The sequence below is a fragment of the Bombus affinis genome, chromosome 7 (assembly GCF_024516045.1).
Source record: "Bombus affinis isolate iyBomAffi1 chromosome 7, iyBomAffi1.2, whole genome shotgun sequence".
NCBI classification, from domain to species: Eukaryota; Metazoa; Arthropoda; class Insecta; order Hymenoptera; family Apidae; genus Bombus; species Bombus affinis.
This window is the reverse complement of record NC_066350.1, coordinates 9,550,688-9,573,662: the sequence shown is the minus strand read 5'-3', so window position 1 is coordinate 9,573,662 and position 22,975 is coordinate 9,550,688. Positions and strand designations below refer to the sequence as shown.

General features: G+C 37.5%; 1 protein-coding gene across 9 annotated transcripts in view; it reads right to left on the bottom strand.

The window, feature by feature from the left end:
• The window catches only part of LOC126918312 (transient receptor potential-gamma protein), a 99,324-nt gene that overhangs the window by 17,020 nt on the left and 59,329 nt on the right, over positions 1–22,975 (bottom strand). For 7 of the 9 annotated variants that reach the window (XM_050726048.1, XM_050726049.1, XM_050726046.1 and 4 more), the window contains 3 exons: positions 7,809–8,065; positions 1,849–1,979; positions 388–649 (listed from right to left, as the gene is read on the bottom strand). In XM_050726048.1, the coding sequence (XP_050582005.1) occupies positions 388–649; positions 1,849–1,979; positions 7,809–7,949 (534 nt within the window). In that variant the 5' untranslated portion in view covers positions 7,950–8,065. The remainder of the gene's footprint in view (positions 1–387; positions 650–1,848; positions 1,980–7,808; positions 8,066–22,975) is intronic. The other 2 variants (XM_050726042.1, XM_050726044.1) reach the window with 1 other exon arrangement.

The following is a 22,975-nucleotide window of genomic DNA, read 5'->3' as shown; positions in this document are numbered from 1 at the left end:
GTGGGTCGACTTATTTCTCGGATGGAATCTACTTAACCGTAGCGCTGAGTCGTCTGGTCGCCGCAGTTGGTCGCCTAAGCGCGGAACGAAACCAACCAACGGTGAAAATTACGGAGCAGGGGGGAGTTTCGATAACTGAAACGAAATTGCCTAGCCGGAAAAATGCAATCACCGCTTAATTGCGAGGCGAAGCTTGTTGCTACGAAATCAAAGTGTCTCCGATAGAGTAAAGGAAAGTTCGAGCGGAAGAGATGAGGAAAAATTGTTCAAAGAACGTCTTATACACGACCGTAAAAATGTTCAAAGGAACGTTTTATACGCGCGCGACTAGTTTCTACAGATTGATAAAGAGAAAAGCATAAAAAATTCTTGGATCGATACAGTTACATATACTAGACGATGAAAGCGACTAACGTGTGGCTCCCCATTTCGATGAAGACTTTCCTCGTGTTCCAGAAGTACCTCGACCGCTTCGACAAATTCCTCGGAGATGGCGTGAAGCAACGCATCCTTCGTGTCGACTTTATGCTCGATCAGCAGCTCCACCATTTCCAGATTTTCATTATCGATCGCCATTAGAAGCGCCGAACGTCCCAATGGATCCACGCAGTTGATGTTCATTTCGGTTTCGTGAGCACTCTGCAACATCCTGAAACAACATCCACCACGTTCCTACCTACTAACTTTCCTATTTATTTTTTTTCTTTCGTTTTACCATTTCTATTTCTCTCTCTCTTTTTTTTATTTTCTTTTATTTCAAACACGAAGCTCACGATTTTCCCATTACGTTCACCGGAACGGATCGACTTGGCAATCGTATTTAGCTGTCCTGTTTCCCGAGACCGAGCCAAATGAGAATTCCACGACCGCTGAAACTTTCTCGTACATCGCAATCGGTATTAATTGCGCCGAAACGAGCAACGCCGTGAAGAATTCCGAGAAGTTTCAGCATCACGGGACGATTGTTCGTAGGATAATTAGATCCTTTGTTGGCACACTGACGCGATATACATATGTGTATACGCTGCGCGTTTGACCTTCCCTCGCGAGATCTCTTGTCCTGTTTAACGTTTAAACTCTAGATCCAACGGATTTCAACCAGCTCGCGTGTATGTTCATTTGAACAAAAGCCACGATTGCGATACTCTTACGCGCCGTTTCTTCCCGCCTTTCAAATTAACCATTGTAGTCGCGTTGAAAGTGATCGAAACAATACCTTGCTTCTTGCCGATTCTAGCCCGCTGAACATTCATATTTCGGATGTATATTTGGGAATGAAAATTTTTCTATACAAAAATATGCATCTATGCGAGTGTCTCGTCGAGTTATCTGTATCCGTAGTTTCATATGTTCATATTACGAACATGTACAACTTCGAAACATGTCTTACAACTTCGAAAATAACGATATATCGACTTCTGTTTATTAAGACATTTTTGCTCGTTTATATGGATACTCTTAAAGTTTGACCCTAACTTCTTGAAACTCTCCGTGGAAAAAAGATCAGTTACATCCAGACTTGGATATAATTGGTATAAGACGTGTCTTGTTTGCGAATGATTAACCACGAGATACGAACGTTCGATGATGTAACTAGGATTTCGAAGGGCTTTGAAAATTCTCTTATATATATATATATATATACAGAGGAGAAAAAATTGGCACGTGTACGAGAGTGAATTTTTCCAGAGTGTCTTGCGACATTAAGGATTCTCCCCTTCGTTATTCTTGTTACATAATCCACGCGCGCTACATGCCTCCAAAATTTCCACTCCCCAAATATAATTCCATTAACACGTAAATATACGTTGCCAGCTCACGTACGATTTTGATTTCCCAAAGTCTCACCTTCTGACAGAAGCAACGTCTCCACGTTCCACCGCGAGAAGGTACTTCTTCTCTTGATAGGACAGACTAGCCATTTCCTGATGCGGTCTCACCACGTTCTCTTCCTCTATCATGCCGTGGATACTGTGCCTCTGCAAACCGTCGTAACTTTTTATTATAGTCTCGTCGCTGCGTCCACGTTTCGGAAAATGAAGCTTCTCGTAGCTTTATTTCATCCGCCGTGCTATTCATCCTCGCGGCAGGATTAATCAAAACACGTCGCTACCCGCCAATGTTTTCCTTTCGTTCAGTATCGCGATACATCCTTTTTTTCGGTATTATATTTACAATTTTTCTTTATTTTTTGTGAACATTTACGATACGCATGGTGTGTGAAAAATGTAACGAAGTCGATCTTATTTCTCATAAATTGGTAACGTTATCAATAGAACGCGGATTTTTGTGCAAATTCATATTTTTCAGAACGTAATTTAACAAAGTATATACTTTGCATGTTTTATATATTTTTTCATATTACGTGCACCTTCAAATTTCCCAGAAATGCATAAAAATCCGTCGTCCACTGTTTTTCTTACACACCTTCCACAAGCGATATTGTACTGAATACACCGACGTACCATATTTTCCAATATAGTACTAATACACGTCTACTTATAATATATTATTCAGTGGAATTTGCTGGACTTTGCCCCAATCCCACTTTTCATAACAAAAACCATCGATTCCTCAAGAAACTCGAGGGGTAACGGGTTATTGATCGACGGACGAAACTCTGATGAAAGATGGATGAAATTAGGATGATAAATGTACCGCAACGTTGGATATAGTCACCCAAGTGAACGACGTGCGCGCGAATGGATCTGCATCGTGGATCGAGAGAAGCGACGTGATTTAAACCGATACGACGTCATCGAACTTCTGGATGTAGAACTAGGCGAATATAATGAAATAACTAGCGGGGTACGAGCAGAGTTGAGTGTGTTACCTGGGGATCGGACACTTCGGAAATTTCGTGGAACTTTGAAGTTTTAACCCTAAACTCGATACTCTCGAGAGGTAACAGCTAACTGGATTCTGAAAGTTTTTCTCCTAAGAGGCAGTGAAAGGATTATGGTTAGTTTTTCTTCCAATTTTCTACTTCTTCGTGTTCCCTATCCTTCCCGGTATAAACTTAATTTCAAAAATTCTTATTTATTTTTAAAGTATATTTTCTGTGTATATTTGCAGTGTATCGATATAAAAATACCGATTCGCTTCGTATATTAAGTCATCCCGTACGTAATGTCGTCTCTTACCTCTAAAAAGTTTAGTTTATACGTGACAATAATTTAAAAAGAACTGTAATTGGCATTAACAAAATCGTTATTAATCATAAAAATGTGTGCAGATGTAAAGTTCTAACTTAGTTAAGTGTGAAACTAATGGGGTAATAGTTTTATGAATAAATAAAAGTTCGGCCACGTGTAAACATGACGTTATGAAATAATTTAATATTTTTCTCAAATTTAAGAAATTTTCTAACCATAGAGAAATACGATTCGCTTGAAAATGACCGAAAGGGAACAGTAGCGTCGATCGAGGGATGTACAGGAGCGTGGGTGAGTATGGAAAGGCTGATCGAAGATTCAGCTGAAATTGGGACGATCGTAGGAAGAACAAGGGGAGTAATTAGCGACTCGGATAGCCGTTCATTGTTCGATCGTGGAAACCTCTCGTTAGGAGGCAAGTTCTCTTTATGCTTGTCATTAGATTGCAGACGAGGAAAGAATATCAGATACAACACGTAAAGATCAAACATGAGCGGAAACAATGCCTTCTTCCTACACCGGCCTATTCAAAGGAAGAGTTAATCTCTATGCTTGTATACTTTCTTGTAAACCGGGTATTCTCGGAGCTTTTCTTAATGAAATCCTAATATATAAGATAAGATAGTATAAGACATATGTAAGCTAAAGCCAGGACTGGATAGTCAAGCGATTACGGTGTAATTGTTCGTAGCAGTGCTATTATCGCTCCTTCAATTATACTGTTCAGAACAAGAGGTATTGTGCGACCGCAAATGGTATGTTTGTGGGTAAATTCAATCGACAGAACTTCTACTCTTCTACAAAATCCTTTAATCGGCGTGATATTAATTAAATACATGAGTAACTTTTTATCTTGCGTTTTGAATTTCTAAGGTAATGCCAAGAGTGTGGGAACTGGTGAAATTTAATTTAACCTAACAGCATCGACGATATTAGGTTCAATAAATGAAAGAGTTGGAATAAAAATGAAAGGTATAATTGAAAATTATTATACCATTCTCTGTACTTAGCATAACAAGCTTTTTATTTCATTGGATTCGCTTAACCTAATTAATAATAATTAGATACTAATGAAAAATTTCATAGGGATAACTGAATATTTCGATCGAGATCGCAACAATTTTTCAAGGAGAGAATTAAAAAGTTAGCAGAAAGTTGGAATATAGTTCCAGAAAACAAGACGCTACTTATGGGATAACCTAATATTTCCTCCCACAGGTTTCTCATTACGCTTGACAAAGTATTGTATTTCTCATTAGAGATTGACCGAGTAAAAAAGTTATGTCTCTGGCGAGCATGACTAGGCACATAGACAACATTTCACCGACACATCAGTCTTTTCGCTATTCTATGAACCCCACACAGGATTTTTAACTAAGCCACTTTTCTTCGCGCCTTCTCACTGACTTATCTCTGCTGCGGTCCTCGAGTTTTCATATCTCAATCTCACTCTGATTTTAGCGTTCTAGAACATTTGTACCCAGAAAATCAAAAGGAGAAGCGTCTCTCGCGTTTCTCTCAAGCTTAAGAAATTTCATGACGACAGAGAAATACGACTATATGGGGCATGACCCAAGAGATGCTGTAGGATTAATCGATTGTTACCATAAAGTACATTACAATAAATCGATCTACGGTTGAAGACGTCTTACAAATCCTCCAATCTTCCACTTTTGGATCCTAACGAAGTCTCCTTCCAGAGACTTCCCTATTACTCGAAGATACAACTCTTTGACGTCCTTACAAGAAATCAATAACCGAGCTTTTACCAACGGTTTCTTTATTTTTTATTTATTTATCAGCTGACCGATACGACATCGACCGTGTGTTAAGGAGCCAAGGCAAGAGTCAGGAAGTTTATCAAAGACGTTAAACGTAGAACTCTGATATTTGCTGAACGACGACGATCCGCAAACACATGTACAATGGAGGCGGAAATGAAATAGTGTGGGGGGTAACGCGAGACGAGATCCTGCGGTTAATGCCGGCGTCTCCAGCAATTAAGTAACCCTCCGTTTCTAATCATACAGCTATCCACGTCTTTTCGCACCAAGGACACCGCGTATACGTGCAATGTGCGTATATATGTACATATATCTGGTCCCGATGGAAAAGGGTCGAGTGGTAGGGGCCGATAGAGAGATGGTTGTTAGGAGGAGGGTTGATGGACAATGTTTGCTGAGGGTGTGGCGGCTCGACAATTAGGGTGCGCCCCGGCAAACACTCGTTCGCTGTCAGTGTCGGCCCTTGGCACAGTATGTCATCTTCTTGAAGCCGAGAGGGGTAATCGCGAGCTCACGCGTATTCCGCCGAGTACCTCCATCCCTCCGTTACCTGGTAGCCTCATTATTTTCCAACCTCCGCCCCTTTTCAGCCAACTTTTATCAAGAATTTTCTTCCGTAATTCTATTAAGATTGTAATTGCGGTTCTGATGAATGAAACATCTGAAGATCGAAATGCATACATTTATAAGAGTCTATATGTTTGATTGCTCCAGTGTACCCGTCAGAAGATGCATTATTTCATCATTCTCATTTTTGGCATTATTTTCATTTCAAAATTAAAATTAAATGAGGCAAGAGTAAATTTTATACGTTAAATACACATGCGCTGTACTTTTAAATAAACGAAGACCTTTATTCTTAGCGATCACTGACTAGGACATCGTAGTCGTTACGAGCTTCTGCTGACCTGTATTTAAAGCAGCTCCATTCCCGTGTCGACCGGTCATGTTCAAGTATTCGTCGTATGATTTACTTGCGGCTTCCCGGTGGTTTTTTTTTTGCGAGAGGCAGGAGATTCTAATGCATTGCGTCCACGCCGTGAATCAAACGCTGTCCCGTGAAACAAAGGTGAATATGATAGATCGCTGGTGTGCGGAATAGCACGAAGATGAGACAAAAGTGTGGAAGATTGGTTTCGATCGGGTAAAACCACGGGATTTTGGTGGAGCAGCTTGACGAGCAGAGATTCATCGAAGACGTTTACGAACCAATAAAAGGCAGAAACCAATTGCGAAATTTCGTTTGCTATCGATGGAAGAATGAGAAATAGAACGTACGTGTCCTAATGCTTTTGGACGGCGATTTCGTTTAAGAAACTCAACTATCTAACTGTTATTAGAAAACGCGTATTGGAACTACCAGACTGGAATTGTTAGGAGGATGTTTGATTTCACGAAATACGAGTTGTCCAGTACATTTACCATACCGCTTGCCGCCATGAAATTAACTCGATAGAGATTTTACGACGCAATAAAAACAAAAGCTTCACGGACCACTCGTAAAAGCGCGCGTATAAGCGTACGCGTTATCTTCAGCTGCTTGTAGCGTCGATAAAATAATTTTTTGCTGCTTGCTCATCTTCCTCTCTGATCTCCGATCTACAGTGTTGGAATGGATGATTTGAGTGGTACAGAGGTCACAGACGAAATGGAATGGAGGGACGCATTAAGAATGAAAGTTTTGGCGCCGATCTCTTTCTGTTCTGTCCTTACAGCGTAATTACATCTGTCGATCGGTCGAATCCGATTATCTACGATCATCGAAATAGCGTAGGAGTTTCTTTCGAGGAACTAGTCAGAACGTTCCAGCGACAGCTTGATTCGTTCGCAGGGATTCGGAACATAATCGTCTCTCTCGAGAGGACTTTCGAGAAGGCAATAAAAAGGTAGACTGCGACGGGAAGGGAACTTCTGATTCGTAATAGCGACTTCCGCAAATTGGGTCGACGTCGTAACGCAGTTATCGTCCGACTGCTTCCTTTTATTCGCCTGTTCACCTCCTTTCCTCTGTCAAACGCTCGTTCTACTTTGAACATTTCGCAACTCCATTAACCCTCATGCTGACAGCCAAAATATTCAGCCTTGTTTGGGTGTAGTCTTTCTGTAGACTAGACAGAACGATGGTATCATTTTCACAGTTTCTTATCTGTGTGACTCAAACAAGTGCTATTTTATAGAATTTAGACGAAAAGTTATTTGAAACTATAATATAATTCTATGTATGTTAATATGAATTACGTTTGTTCTTCTCGAAAATTCTTCGATTTTCTGTATGGTGATATGTCTCTAGGCAAGTTAAAGAGAACCTACCAAATAAAAATATTAGAATAGTATTAACGTAGTTATAAATTAAAGGTATAAATATATTTAAGCTTCAGTATTTAAAACGTTATTCAATGGAGAAAGGGGTTGCATAAAAGCTCTGCGACATCTTCGCACGAACGTAAAAAATTTATTCAAGATCGACGATAGACCGTGGTTCCTTCAATAACGTAGATTTTTATTAATATTAATTCAATACGAAGGTTATCGACATGGTCACCTAGTTTACACGTAACTAATTAAAAAATTGATTGTCTCTATTAATCTACCATGACCGTAAATAATTTCCAATTAACTTTGATCGATTTCTAATTAGTTTACATACTCGTGAATAATTGTATCGCGAATTATAAACGTTTGAAATTTACTTTGACAAACCATACATCAATTTCATTGTGCCGGTTTAATTAAAAAAAGTGTTAAAGGAAAAATAGTGATGGAGACTTGGTTACCATCACGAGCATTAATTTATTCGTTGGTTGAACAGAATACTTTGTTACTGTTCGTCATAAACAGTAGCTTCTTGTGTAACGTTAGAGATACCTACCTTGACCTTTTCATCGACCTTTCTTGCAGGTTGCGGCGGCAGCGGCGGTGCCTCGGGGTCGAAGCTCACGCGCTGCCCGATGCCCCGTAGGAAACCGCTCCTGGCGCCCGAGTTCCAACCCCTGATCGTGTTAATATCCATCCTCAAAGGTAGATCTGCGCAATCATCGTCAGGAGCACCGATTTCTTCGCCGAGACCACTTTCACCAGGGGATCTCGCGCCCCTGGCGCCATGCTCCTCATCTTCGTACGCGCTTTCTGAAACAGACAAATCGACTCATTCGTTTCCCTGTAATTTGGAATATCTAATTCGTTCAAATTCGTCTCTCCAATTTTACCAAAATTCGTCTTTATATTTTGCAAAGAAAAGTAACGTCAAGTATCCTTGCTTTAACTTTGAAGTCTATGAAAACAGAAATTCATCAGTGACAGATTGCCTGCTCTCCCTTTATCTCTATCGTTCCAAAGGCTCATGGATGACTCATGGATGACAATAATAAATTCTCCACCCTCCATCCCTAACACTTCAATGTACATATATTTTCCGTTGAGAAGAACAATAATATCAATATTGACTTTGTATCTGTTGAGAATTGTGGATCTTAATCGGCGAAATAGAAGTAAAGGAACACTAGAATTACACTTAGAATTTATACTAAAATAGTTTTAGATTTATTTAATAAATGATTTGCATGATCTTCGTCGATATACATTTGCACGCATCTCAGCACTCTCTTCGTCTCACCATCTTCTATACCACACTGCTAATGGAACAGTTGCATTCATCTGTTTTTCGAGACGCTGCGCACACACATACTTCCATACACTCATATTCACATACGTGTGTCACTACTACACAGCTAATCTAGCCTAGCACACAAAATTATACATATCTCAATAGTATCATTCCTATTAGAAATCACTATCTCAGCTATCTCACTATTTCATGTAGAAAACATATAGAATGTACACAGTATGCAAAAATATACAAAACAAATTCAAAATAAAGTACTCGTTATGGTATGTATTTAGTAGATGGTACAGGCCCCTATTTATTTGGATTTCCTTTCACCAGTTGAAGTGCTCCTTGTGGGATATAATAATTAAAACAAGTTTCTGTTTTGTATTTATTAAACGAAACACGTCTTTAATTATGTTCGCAAAAATACGAATTTCTACGTATGAATAAAACATCACCAGTGTTCGAGTTGATGTTATATCCAATAAATGGAAACATTCGATCCCAGAATGTATTTACGTATTCGACATTAAGCAGAATAGTACGTGGAACGTTTCTACTAATTTTACTATGTCAGACATAATCGCTATATCGGCGGGAATACAAATAAAGCGTGCGCGGAAGAATGGCGGGGATCCAACAGGCCTGAAAATCCGCCTTTTGTTCAAATTCAATTATTCAAGTGCAACATTCCCAAAAAATGTCGTTTCCTTTGAAATGACAATCCTTCGAAACTTCAAGATTCACGATATTATTTCAAATAATTGTGCAATCGAGGGCAACGTTCTCGAGCCAAAATCCTGAAATTCAAAATGAAACTGATTGTCCCATGTAGTCGTTATAGGACTTCAAACAATAGATTTGAATTATAGTTTTACGCATACCGATCAACGTATTTCCATTGTTTAATTGCGTTGCGAGCATCTTGTAATCCTTATAAATCCTATACCCTATTAAACAGCGCAAAGTTTATAACTATTTAAGCTTCGACAAAGATTTTACACAAATATTTAAGGGTGACAAATGTAGGATTTTTTTTATAAGAAACTTCATTTTTTATTACTAAAGAGAGTATATAAACTTAGGCTGCCACTTACTGCCGCTTTTAACTCTACACTGATTTTGAAAAATGGTCGCATGAAGTATTCTAGTGTCCCGAACGTATTCGTTGCAGCCACTTGACAGGCATTTCCGATATGGGAAAAACGAGAATTCGGATAGCCAACTACGTGCAGGAAAATTAAACTACTGAAAGTATCTATATGATCACCAATGATTAAATGGACGAGAAACGTTGTGGAAAATGTATATTTAAAATTTTTTTAATACAATTGGATCGATCGGCATAATAAGAGTCATGTAAATGTTTAAATAGCTATAAAAATTTACGCGATGGAATTTTTGTCCTAGAAAAAATAAAGGTAAAATTCTATTGCCGGCATTAACATATATTCGGATACTCTTTAAAAACAGAATAAATTTTTAAAAATTGGACCAAACTGTTCCTTTTTTTTTTTTTTTTTTTTTTTGAAGTTAGAAGGATTAGCTTACTAGATGACGTGCAAAAATGTTTTGGAAAAATTGCATTGGTCGGAATTGCGAAGAAAAAAGTATAGGTCAGTTTTTGTAACCTTTTAATCCAGGTCTTAATCGAAATTTAAATTAAACAATACGGTTTCAAGATTTATGACGGTTATGTACATGTTGAAAATTTTATTGAAATCGCTTAGTATTATTGCAATCATAAATAATTTATGATTTTTAGGAAATCGTATCGGATAGTCGCATGCATCGTTTGAAGAACACAACGATTCCATCAGTCAACCTTCCAAGCTCTTCAATTAATACAAAGCCTAGTACATAAGCACATCAACAGCTATACAAACCTTTGAGGAGAAGAAAATAGAATATTTGTCAAAGAAAATTTTTTTCAATTAAAAAGATTTTAAAACTCTTAAAAGTTACTGAGTATTTGGAATGCAAATAAATCAACCGATTCGAATAAATGAACAGAAAAGCCAAAGGACCTACTTTCGGTAGTTTGTCATTTTGTCACCAGAGAATTAAAATCTAACTCACGCTAAGTTCAATAAGTTATCCAAATGTTCTCGTTTCATAAACCTTATTTATTATCTAAGTTGTCAGCCTTGGAGCATTAGTCTTTTACTGAACGAACTTTTACTCAGGCGAAACAATTGTAACAATCATTCCAAATTTTTCGTATCTCTCTCTCTCTATATATATATCTATTTATTTTTATCATCGAAAGAAAGCGAGATATTCAGGTGACTTGTTTCAAATGCTTCATCCTATATATCGTCCAATACTATAATTGCTATAGCAATTACATTTCTATAGTTTTTAATTATATCGTAGATATATGTTTTAGTAGTTATGTCTTCAGCCTAATCACGACGACGTTCAAGTACTTCCTCATCGTCCTTTTCTCTATAGAATAATATTTGTTACTATAAATAAAACTACATGCTACTACAGAGAAATATAATCGAATTTTATGATGAAAAATACAGTTTTATATCAAATAGTCGATATACAAATTTCCATCATTTCAGCGATAGAAACTATTTCTCTTCGTAAAATAACAGTACCTTCTTCGAATAAAATAAAAATCTATACTTTTTGAAAAGTTTGTTACTGTACATACAATAAATTTTTCTTTAAAAATATCGATGAAACGCTGTTCTTAATTTGAGCACGAAATACCGCTATCCAGACAATTGCGAGGAGGTGAGCAAAGCGACGAACCAACCGACGCAACGGAACTAGATACGCCCTGTTGGTAATCCGAACGGATGATGGATCGCGAAATACACTCACCCTTATTGGTTATACGCAAACATACACGCGTACTAGCTGCGCGTCGATAGCATTGCGACGTAATTTTCTGGATTTTCGTGCTCTCTGCTGAGAGACATCGATTACGACGCAATAATGCTATCCTGAACGGTGTGTGACGTTTTCATGAATGAAAAATGCCGATTCGCTCGATGAATCGACGTCGCTCGGCTGCGACGTGTAGCGTTTCTTCTCAATGGAACGATGTTTTACGAAAATAACGTCGGCTGTTCAAACATGGAACAGGATCCATTGTGGAGAAACAATCGAGGATCGTCACATGGTGTTTCGGTTGCGTTTAACAAACGCATTGTTCGATAAAATAGCGCCATTTCGCTTTATGTCGGTGGTGTGTCGTAACGAAACGGCTTTCTTGCTTTCAATACCGCGTTATCGTTACCAAACGATTTTCTAATTCTTCCAGTCCATTTACGCGTGATTGCTCGACAGTATGTGCTCCTTGAGAAAGCGGAATCTACCGTTTCCTTGCCTGTTTCTCACCGAGCTTCCATCCCATTTGTTTTTAAGATATCATTCGACTATCGTTATAAACGATATTTTCATCAAGTGTGAAATTTGTATGAAAGAAATTAGATCGATATGTGTATGAAGAATTATATTGGGTTGTCCGAAAAGTTTCTTTCGTTTCATAAGGTGATAATAGATGAACAACAATTTCTGTTTTATATTATTTTATTGAATTAGCTATGATCCATTTCGTTCTATTCCTATTATTACGTTTGTCTATAATTAAATAAACTAATATAAAACAAAAAACATTATGTGTTTATTATTTCCTTATAAAACGAAAGAAACTTTTCGGACAACCTAATATAACGGAAGAAACAAAAATTTTACTTTTATATCTAAACTATTTACATCTTTTACGTATATCTGTAATATCCATTGAATGTAAATTAATTACGATGGAATATCGAACGTGGCTTGTCAAATGATCGATTCATCTTAATCTTCAATTTTGTTTGAAGGATAACTAAAATCTTTGAACCGAGGAAGGATATACAGTCGAGAGTGATCGAAATAGTAATTCCTTTTGCGGCTATTAATCTCAAGGGTAAATATGTATCACATGAGAGCGGCGAGGTTTCATCGTGAGTTTATCGAGCGTCGCGCCATTGCGGCGGGGTTGCGCAACGAGATCGTTAGAAACCGATGATTTACATAAGGCACGATATGTGTGTTTGTGTATGTATGTGTGTACTGTATTTCATGCGAGTGAATCTCAGGACGATGGCCGTGCGTGTATTGCGAAACAAATCGAAATCGAGAAGCAACGACCTCCCAAAAATTGCCTATCCATTTCATATCTCGAGAGTTGCTCTGCTATATAATTTCAAATTTATCATAATTTCAAATACATATACTGTATCATTAATTTCAAAAGGTTTAGAATATCCTGTTATAAAGATTTATTATTATTTATGCGTAGCTTCTTTCGATTCGATTAAAAATGTTTCTATATTCAAATAAAATAATCAGAAAAATAAAAGATACCTGATAGGGTATTTTAAGTAAACAGGTTAAAATAGTAGAAATTCGATTCGAATTAAAATAATAGTAAAAGATCTCTCGTTATTTAGTCGTGAAATTTTACGTCCATATGTTTGTTTTACATAATTTAACATTTTTCATACGTTCGACGTAATTACGAAGATAATAGTGAAATATCTGACGAGCTACAAGGGCGGACTAAATATCTTCTCGCGTTGCGCGTCGTTACGAAATGTAAATATCATTTACATTCGTCGAAATCCTCCCTAATTCGTTAACGACCCAAACAGAAATAAAACACGTCGTTATTTTAAACTGAAGATTTACTCGATCGCTGCCTCATCCGTTCATGTTCGATCCTGTTCGATCGACTAGACCACCAGAGGAAAATTGTTTTTCCACCGACTGTTAGAGTCATTAGTTGAGAACGAATCCCTTCCTCGACGATAATTCCCACTGCTCCCATTTTTCACTGATTCAAGATCGCTGACCACAGTCGAGTGAATTTTATCACCGGCATTATGCATGGATGATAACTTACACCAGAGGTTCTTAATGATCATTGTGCTCCTCTGCCCGTAGCTTATTTTAATTGCTGGCTCAGGGAAACGTCGCATTCATACTGTGAATATTAATTTGCGAAAATAATTTCCCCCAAATAGAAGAACATTAAACAAATATATCGTCGGTTTGTTAAAGAGTAAATTCTTCAAAGAATCAATCTGACATAGGCAGTTTGAAGTAAATGATCATTGATAATTTAACGATAAAATTATCTTCCTTCTCTCGATATTTATCTTGAATTATCTTGAATTTCTTATAATTTGAACCACTTATATACATAGAATATTTCCTTCAAATTTTTATTCTTAATAATTAGTAATAATTACAAATTAAATTAGATTGTGTTTGATACAAAAGATTTCCCTTGTTTACATTTAAAAGAACATGTTAAAGCAAATTTTTAATTACGACATTCTTCTTGGTAAATAATGTTTAATACTAGTATTTTAATAATAATATAAACGATATAATTTATTTTTATCAAAACAATGATACTCCCATCCTAGAAGATAGCTCACCTTCAGAATTAGGTTTTACAAACGTCTAAATGATAATGAGAAGTATGGAGGTCGGGTAGCTGTAATTTCGTAAATACCTGATGCCGAATATGAGTTTGCGTAACTATCGAAAATGGAACATCTGCAGCACAGCTAAACAGGTAAACAGCTCTTGGAAATCCAAGCCTATGAGATTGCATAGTCTCGGTTTTCCAGCGAAAAGAGAGACAGGGCATGCTTTCCAAACCTTTAATCGTCCAACACGTTTGTGTACTTCCCTCTGAGGAAAGACAGTCTGCTTAAATAGCGGAGAGAAGTTTCAGGTAGTTTTTTAATACTCTGAACAAAACGTACCTCGAGCAACAGTTCTCGTACTGTGCGGATCGAGCGAGTGGAAACTTCGAGGAAATAGCAACTTTTTAAATACGTTTGGAAGCGTTCAACCCGTTGGAAAGAAGCCCGGAAGAACGTAGATCGGATTTATATGCAACGAGGACGCTATTTGTAGAAGAGGAGATGCTTGGTCCATGATTACAGACAATGATGAACTTTCTGAATAAGATGCTGTTTATTTCTATGGTTACAATTGCTTTCAAATTGTCGTTCTTTCCGCTCAAGAAAAGAAAAAAGGAAAAGAAAGAGGGAAGACGATATGATATAGCGTTTAAAGAGTATGGTTAGACAAGGGTTCACCCTTATCGCGTGTAATTAAAAATTTAATAAATGGAATTAAACGTTTTACTATGATAATGTTACAACAGAATTCGCATTTGGTAAAATTTCAGCCATAATATGCTGAGGATAAAGTCATAAGAAGATAAATCCAAAATCAGCCGCAAGATAAAGTTTTAAAAAGATATACCGAAGTCAAAATTGTGAAAAGTCACTAAACTACGTAATTATGGGGGAAAAAAAGAAAAAAAAGAGGAGGAAAGAAGAAAGATATCATTTAAAAGCGGGGCAACAGGGAGCCACATGATTCAGAGGGTGGTTATCTCGCGCGCGGTTCCCTCGACGTTGGAACTTCGAACCCGCACGGGTCGTTGAGCTTACCGTGAATCGCGTGTTTCCACTGAGACCTAGATCGATAAACCTGTGTGTACGAACATGCACAGGACCGTAATGGATAGGTGACTTTCGTGAACACGTTGAATGAGAGACGATGTGTGTATGTCGGATCAAAAATAATTGGTCGGCGTGCCGATGCTTCGTCGCGTTAATAAGAATAAGAAGAATTTTCGACCGACAAATTGGTACATCATTTTTGAGAACGATGATCGATAAGTTCTTCTCGAGATTTCCACATTACGCGAAATGTATGCATACGTGTTCGCGCGTGTGTGCAAGTATTTTTCATAGCTATCCCTCGAGGTCGTAGCACTATTATCCTGTATGTTTCATACACGAGAATTTTGTGGCAGTAAATTCTCCCCACACGAAATGAGCCACGAAGACGCGATATTACGTATGAGGTCGTTTTTTACTCGGTTCGCAACATTTCGCGGTCAGAGCACCCTCGGTACCTCTAGGAAGTCTTCCGGTCACTAATTTTTCCTGTGACTCGGGGAGCCGTCGCCAGCAACAATTTAAACAAGTTAATCCCATACTTTTTTGACATCTTAATTAGTAAATAGTACCTGTTCATTGCGAAGAAAAAGATTATTTTAACAAGCTTCTACCGTGTTTCGTATACGTTAGTATATCGTATCTAATAATTGAAGGCCACGCGAAGAGAAACATGACAAACCTTGTATTTATCGATTTTCCGATTTATGGATCATTTGAAGTTGAGAAGAGGATATTTTAATACAAACAATAAATTGAAAAGAAAAATAATTTCTTACTCGAAAAGGTATATTTCTTCGGGGAAATAAGTGAAAAATTCAAGAATCTTTGTATAAAACCACAGTGGAATAAAACTATTCTTATACATATAGTCATAATAGATATAAATAATTATAATTATTGAAGTAACTACTTCAAGAAAAACTCTACACCTTTATTTATGTACATTCATGACCTGGAGACTGCTATTATACAGAAATATTCTAAATAAGAAGCGGTGCATATTATTGTATCCTTGAGTGTATATTATGGTGCTGTAAGGTCTAAGAGCAAAAGAACTGATAAACAGATTTCTATTTATGTTCCCTATAGCCTCTAGTCAAAGTTATAAGCTTAACTTTTTTGGTAATGTCCCTTTGCTATAAATATATGAACGTGCTTCCTATCATTCTTTTTGTCTGGTAACATTAGGAGGGCAAGGATTTGAATCAGCATAAACTTATACATTATACTTATACCTTTAATTATTTCAATATTCTTTTCTATTACAAATTCATTCACTCGTTCTTCAATCAGTCAACCTCAACCTCAACAATAACTATTACTGTTAATATTTTTGAAATAATAAATTCAAATACACGTAGATAGATAACAAGTACACGTATCTAGTTTTTAAATTAAAAACTAATCTTTTTCAGTAATATGAAATTAGTCGCCAGGGTATTGAGTTTTGAAATTGCTCTACAGAAGATAGAGGAAGTATCATATTCTTCCCCTGTGTGTCTTCAAATTTAACAAGTTTCGTTACTGAAACATTTACTGATTGGAGCATCTCAACGTGAATTTGAGAAAATTGTGGTCGATACGATATTGAAGCGCGAACGTGTAGTACGAGCATCAAGAATGCATGGTTAATTGATTAATGGCAACGCGTCGTCGAAGTTGCGAAATCTGCCACTTAATCGGCGATCAGAAGTGGGACGGAACTGCAGATTGGCCTATGCAGTAACTGAGCCTACGTGTTTTGCACCTGTTGCACATCCTGTACTTGAGCAAGGTACCGTTTCACGGAAACTGTGTTCGCGTGTACGTTGACGTTGCTTCTGGGAAACGTCACAGGGTTGAAAAGTCTTTATCTCGTATCAAGCACGAGAGTTCGACCGACCGTCTCGAGTCTTCCTCTTTATCAGAAAATCTACTTTTGTACAACACCACTGGTTTCTAGTTAAATCTTTTATCCCTATCAACTTGTGTATAAATCGTTCAGAAGCCACATTGGTGGTTTTAACAACACCAGGAATCGAGAAACGAATGGAGAAACGTAACGATTAGAAACATAATTTTTTAGAATTTACATTGAGATCTGTCATTGTTTACGCTCTCTTTTTACAATTATTAAGTTTATTCGTTCCTAACGGAACATTGTAAATCCATGGGGCTCTATAATATGTCAACGTAGAACTACCTCCAATAAGCGTTACAGATCCATTTTGTGTCTAATATTATTCTCGCTTTTACAATTGGAGATAAGAAATAAAAGAAGTTGCAACAAACTGTTTGTGTATTCTACGCGAAACAAATATTTGGCCTCCCTGGAATCTACGATTCGCTGCGTAGAACTTTGTATATTCAGAAAATTTATTAAATAGAAAATATAGTGCTATTTTTGTTTCATATTTTGATTTTAAGATAAAATCATAAAAATAAAACATTACTTGGCCAACTTGTTGTCAAATGTATGTTATCACATTGTAGCGTTGAAGGGAATCTCTGGAAGTACTCGAAAAAGTACAATTATTTAACAAATTTTACGTAGAATCTTAGGAAATTGTCGATCAGATCGATACAAAGGAATCTTCTTTTTAGAAAAATAACAACTCATTGATGATTCCACTTCATTAATAATTTTCTCACTACCAAGAAATCGTACTTTCTCGTTGGTTTCTTATATTAGGTTGTCCGAAAAGTGTCTTTCTTTCACGGATACGTCTTTTACAACGATGCATCTTTATACAAACACAAAATCTAATCTCTCGAACGTTGTGATTTTTATCTTGACAGAAGAAAATGGATTATGGATAAAATAATAAAAAAACGAAAAATGTTGTGCATCCATTATTTCCTTATAAAACGAAAGAAACTTTTCGGACGACTTAATATTATAATACGATGAATCGTAATGGGTGAAAATTGAGAGACCCAGCCATCTGCGATATTACTCTTAGAATTCGACGAATTATGCGATAATTCTTGGTAGATGCGCTCGCACGCGAGTTCGTAAGCGAGAAAATTGGCATTACAAGGGTCTCTTGCTAGCCGCTGAACGATCGAGCATATCCATTCGTGTGTGATTCCACGGGCGAATTCGCTTGTAATTAGCCGATCGTGTGCGTGTCTGGCTACATAGAGAAAATGAAGCAGCGTGAGTGCACGCGAACGAATACTCTGCACGAAAGCGATGGAGTAATCGGACGAACCGTAAGGGTGTTGCTAATTATGCCTCGCTAATAGCTGCCAATTTCGTGCATCGCGTTGCTTCGTGTCATAATCGCTAGTTACCGCTGCGAAGTGCACAAAATTGATCCGCGTTTGAATCTTTTTCGGTGTTGCGCTTCGAAATTCACGCGCGCCAAATTGGAACGATTAAAATTGTTATCATATTATCAGTACAGAAATACGAGGTGAGGATTTTAGCTTCGTTATATATATACGATCTAAGAGTTACAAATAACGATAGTATGTACATTGTATAAGAGGAAAGAAAATTGTAGAGCAAAGCAAAATGGTTCGGAGTTCTCACAGTAGAGAATAATGGAAATGCAGAAAGTTTCGGAGAGCGATGAGTTTGAAACTTTGAAGCGAAGTCAAAGAACAACTATGTGCTTAGTTGTATCTGCCTTACGTTCAGTAACTTACGGAAGCATTTGAATATTTATTATATAATTTTTTTTTAGCTATGTGTGACACATAGCTGTGTGCGAGATATACCGAAATTTCGATTATAATATTCTCTCTATGTCGATATTGAAAATTTTGATAAAACTAACGTACTTAATTAGCTTGCTTGTCTTAAGCATCCTCTCTCTCTCTCTCTCCCTCTCTCTGTCTATCTATCTATCATTTCTATATCGATCTCACTGAGTTTGCTGTGTCAAAACGCAAGAAACAAGTTCTGAAAGTTCATAAACTCATCTTGATTTCAAACAATGCTGAAGCTCGGACGAGAAAAAATAATTCGGAATTTCTTTCTTTCGACCTTCTGCAGTCTCTGATCTTTAAGCAGTCGTAAACATCTGGTGTATCCAGCGGATCGCTCGCATCACGGAACCGACAACAGAATAATGGTTTTACCCCCAAAGGCAGTCTACGGAACGACGAGTTGTGTAGTTAACATCGACTGTTCCGTTTTACGGTCCCCTTGAAGCGAAATCCGACGTTCGCGCCGTAAACCAAAGTTATTCGCGTAAATCAGCATCCGTCAGTTAAGCGAGACACGTTTCCACAGTCAAAGTCATCGTATGAGCCATCGTAATGAGGCAGTGCAGCGGTTCAAAGAACGTCGGAATATAAATGAAGCTGCGAGATTTATCGAGCTATCGTTTTTGTGTTTACCAAAAGACTTCCGACGGTATGTTTCAGTGGAATGTCGGCCGAAGAAAAAGCTGAAAGATGAAGAACTTGGTAAAAGAAGCGTCTACGAGGTACAGTTATTACTTTGCTAAAGGAAATTACGTGAGAAGGGGCGTAAACCGAGTGCACGGTCTTCTCGAGTCGAGCTAACTATAGTTACGACGTTTATACAACTTCTTTCGAAACGTCATTCCGACTGAATAAAATACGCTTAATAAATTCTCCTGAGTTATGTTCCAACTTTTCTTTCTTCCTTTAAATCTGGTTAATCGGTAAATCGTCGCAGGAATTAACACAGAATTTCAGTATTACACAGACTGGACAATTTACTATTTATCAACAAAACTTTGTCAATTTGTCAGCTATTTCTAAAAGATTTAAATCTATATCAAAGCCCTACAGATTTTCAATTATGTCATCTCCAGTTTAATCAAATATGCAAATAAAAAACCATAGATTTAGAAAGATATATTCATCGTATTTTTCACCTATAGCTTTTATAATATTATAGTTCGCAATTAGTTTTGGACGTTAAAGTGTCAGAGTGGCGGGTTAAAAACAAGTTAATTGATGGATAACTGGTTTGCGTATAAAACTACGTTCTATCCATTGAATTATACAGGCAATCGATGGTTTCGCGCTGTTAATTCTATAGAATTTTCAGAACTGAGATTAGTCCGTGATAACGAGCATCGATAAAATAAACGCGATGCATTTGGGCAGAACCGACGTTAGCTCGTAGCCAAAGAAATAGACGCGACGCTTTATTATCACTGTGATAAAGGAGAATATTTAATTCCCGTGAAATCTGCATGGAAATGAAATTCCCGGAAAACGGAAGACTGCACGCGCGTTCAAATGTCTGACATTTTTTTGTCGTTCCGTGGGAAAATAAAATGGTCGCGCGTCATGCAAAAAATCATTAATGCGAATTATCCTCTGGCTCTCAACGATTTTTGCGAAGCGCTCGCGTGTACCTAGGTGCACGCACGCCGTGTTATTTGAATACGAATTACTGTTGACGGATTACGGTCCGCGAACGTCAACTGGACGTTCTTCTCCGACGTGTATAAGCTGATGATATATCGTAATGAAATCCTGATCCTGCGGAGACGCTCGAAATTATACATAAATAATGCGCGGAAAATCCTCGGTCTACGTTGGACGATTCGAAAATCCAGGCTTTTCGCGGCCTTTCGTTTCATTCTTTTTCCAGCTTAACTCTCGCATTGGCAATCAAAATATTCACGCTCGTCTGATAACCGAAATACCTGAACGCTTTTGATGTCCTTTTTTCATAGATTACACGTAGAACGATTGTTCCAATTTTATCATTTTTCTTTCTTTTACAGACACGTCTTTTACAACGATGCATCATTATACAAACATGAAACCTAATATATCAAACGTTGTGATCTTTATCTTGATAGAAGAAAATGGATCGTACGTAATTCGATAAAATAATATAAAACGAAAAATGTTGTGCATCCATTATTTTCTTATAAAACGAAAGAAACTTTACGGACGACCTAATAGATAGTAATAGCGTTTTTATATAGAATTATAAGGGAAATTTTAGTATTCTTCGTATCAATTTCTTCGCTCTTTTGATTGTGTTTTGTCTCGTAGGTACACTTGTTGGAAAGGTGTAGAAGTGAAAAGTTTTCAGTACCGTGGTCTCTAATTATCTAGTAATTATTGATCCCACAAATCATCGAAAAGTGCTCGTTCAAGCGAAGATGATCCTTTAAAAAATGAAAATGATCGGGTCTTTGAAACGTGGTATATTCAAGAATTTATATTGAATCTTTATGAGGACTTTTTCAATAAAAAGAATTTTTTTGGAACTCCAACTTCAACATTTCCTAACAGCACGATATAATATAATCGTGACTTATGTGTGACAAATATTGTACAGTTTTCCGCATGGAGATGGCACGAACACGATATATATTTCATCGTTTCTCCCATTGTCACGAGCGTGGGATCGCCAAATTTGAGGCGCGCGTTCGCGCTCGTCACTAGTCAATAAATGTCCGCCCAGAATTGAAATTCTGCCAGCTTCGAACCTTTGGGACGATGTACTTTTCTTTTCTCTTTTTATTCACTGCTGCGCCCTCGTTTCGTCCGTTCGTCCCGAACGAGCTAAGCATATTAGCCAAAATCTCTTTTTTTTTTTCCTAAAATCCCTCGCGTGAATCCTTTTTACAGTTGGCATTACAGTCGAGAAATTTTATCGGTTTAACGAGCTCCAATTTATTTTCTATTTCCTTTGTCTCTCATCCGTAAGGAGTGCCGAGAAGAGAACGAAACTCGTGTAAATCCACAGATGTAATAAGAAACGTTGAGGAGGAAAAATGCGAAGCAGTAAAATGGCTTATTTGAGAGGCAAATGAAGAATCGATGGCTCGCGGATAAATCATATTTGGAAAGCGGCGTGTGTGTCGACGAACGAGTAAATTGATTTTCCTTGGCGTAAAAACGGAGAAATCTCGATATCGTACGTTTCAAAAGCGGCACAGTGCTTTAGGCTGGTTCTCTGAACGCATAAAAATTATGGTTTTGATAATTTTCTATCGTCTAAAAAACGTTTATTTTTCTTAAGTCTCTAAATTCTTAAGGAAAATTAATTGGAATATTATTTACCTACATTAAAGGTATTTATGTATAAATGACGCGTATGATGTGTTTGAATACTGCACAGACATTTTAATGCACGAGTGTATCGCCAGGAAAGAGGGAGAACGACACATTGGAAACCCTCTCCTGGTGAAAGAGAAATTCAACAAGCATTTAGCTAAAGATACGCTAATCGGATTAGCAGGAATAAAAGGCAGAGGAAACCTAATTATACCGATAGGAAAGCTGTGTGAATAATCCAATCTTTTCCAAACGTTGAGTTCGCCAATCGTGCGATTAACTTATTGATATCAAATATGCTTTTTACTTTCATGGATCAATTAACCGGAATAAATTCTTTCGAGCTTGTTCACCGGTATTTATCTCGCGTATCGTGTTCGCCACAGTGCTGAAACGTATTCGATTTACATCCCAGTGCTGTCACGACTTTGTGTACCCGCGATATTGTAGAAAATCACCGTTTCGAAATTCCGCGCGTTGAAAAGCACGCGACCGTGAAAGTTCAGAAACTGTTCGTCAACCGGAATATCGTCGACCCATTGTGTGTCACCGCTAAAACGTCCAAGTTATCGCGGGAGAAGCTCCATTTCGCGGAATTTCCGGTACATGGAACGGCTTGTGATTCATGTGACTTTTATCTTAAACAATTTTTTTTCTCCGGCGGACCACGATGTTCCACCAAGTTTGCCCAAATGCAAACTAGAACCTCGCCGAAAGATAAATCTCGCTTCTTTACAGCGTAGATTATTGTACAGCGTATCGGTGGAAATTCGACGTGTCCGCGTATTGATACCACGCATTCATTTCTTGTCAGTTTCTTCGTTTCCCATTTTGTGTCCTCTGAAAAAAATGTCCTTTCCCGCGCAACAAGATATAACCACCGAATTTTGTCTTTTTTCTTCTTTCTTTTTTTTTTAACCTTTTAGTCGTAAATTGCATTTTAAT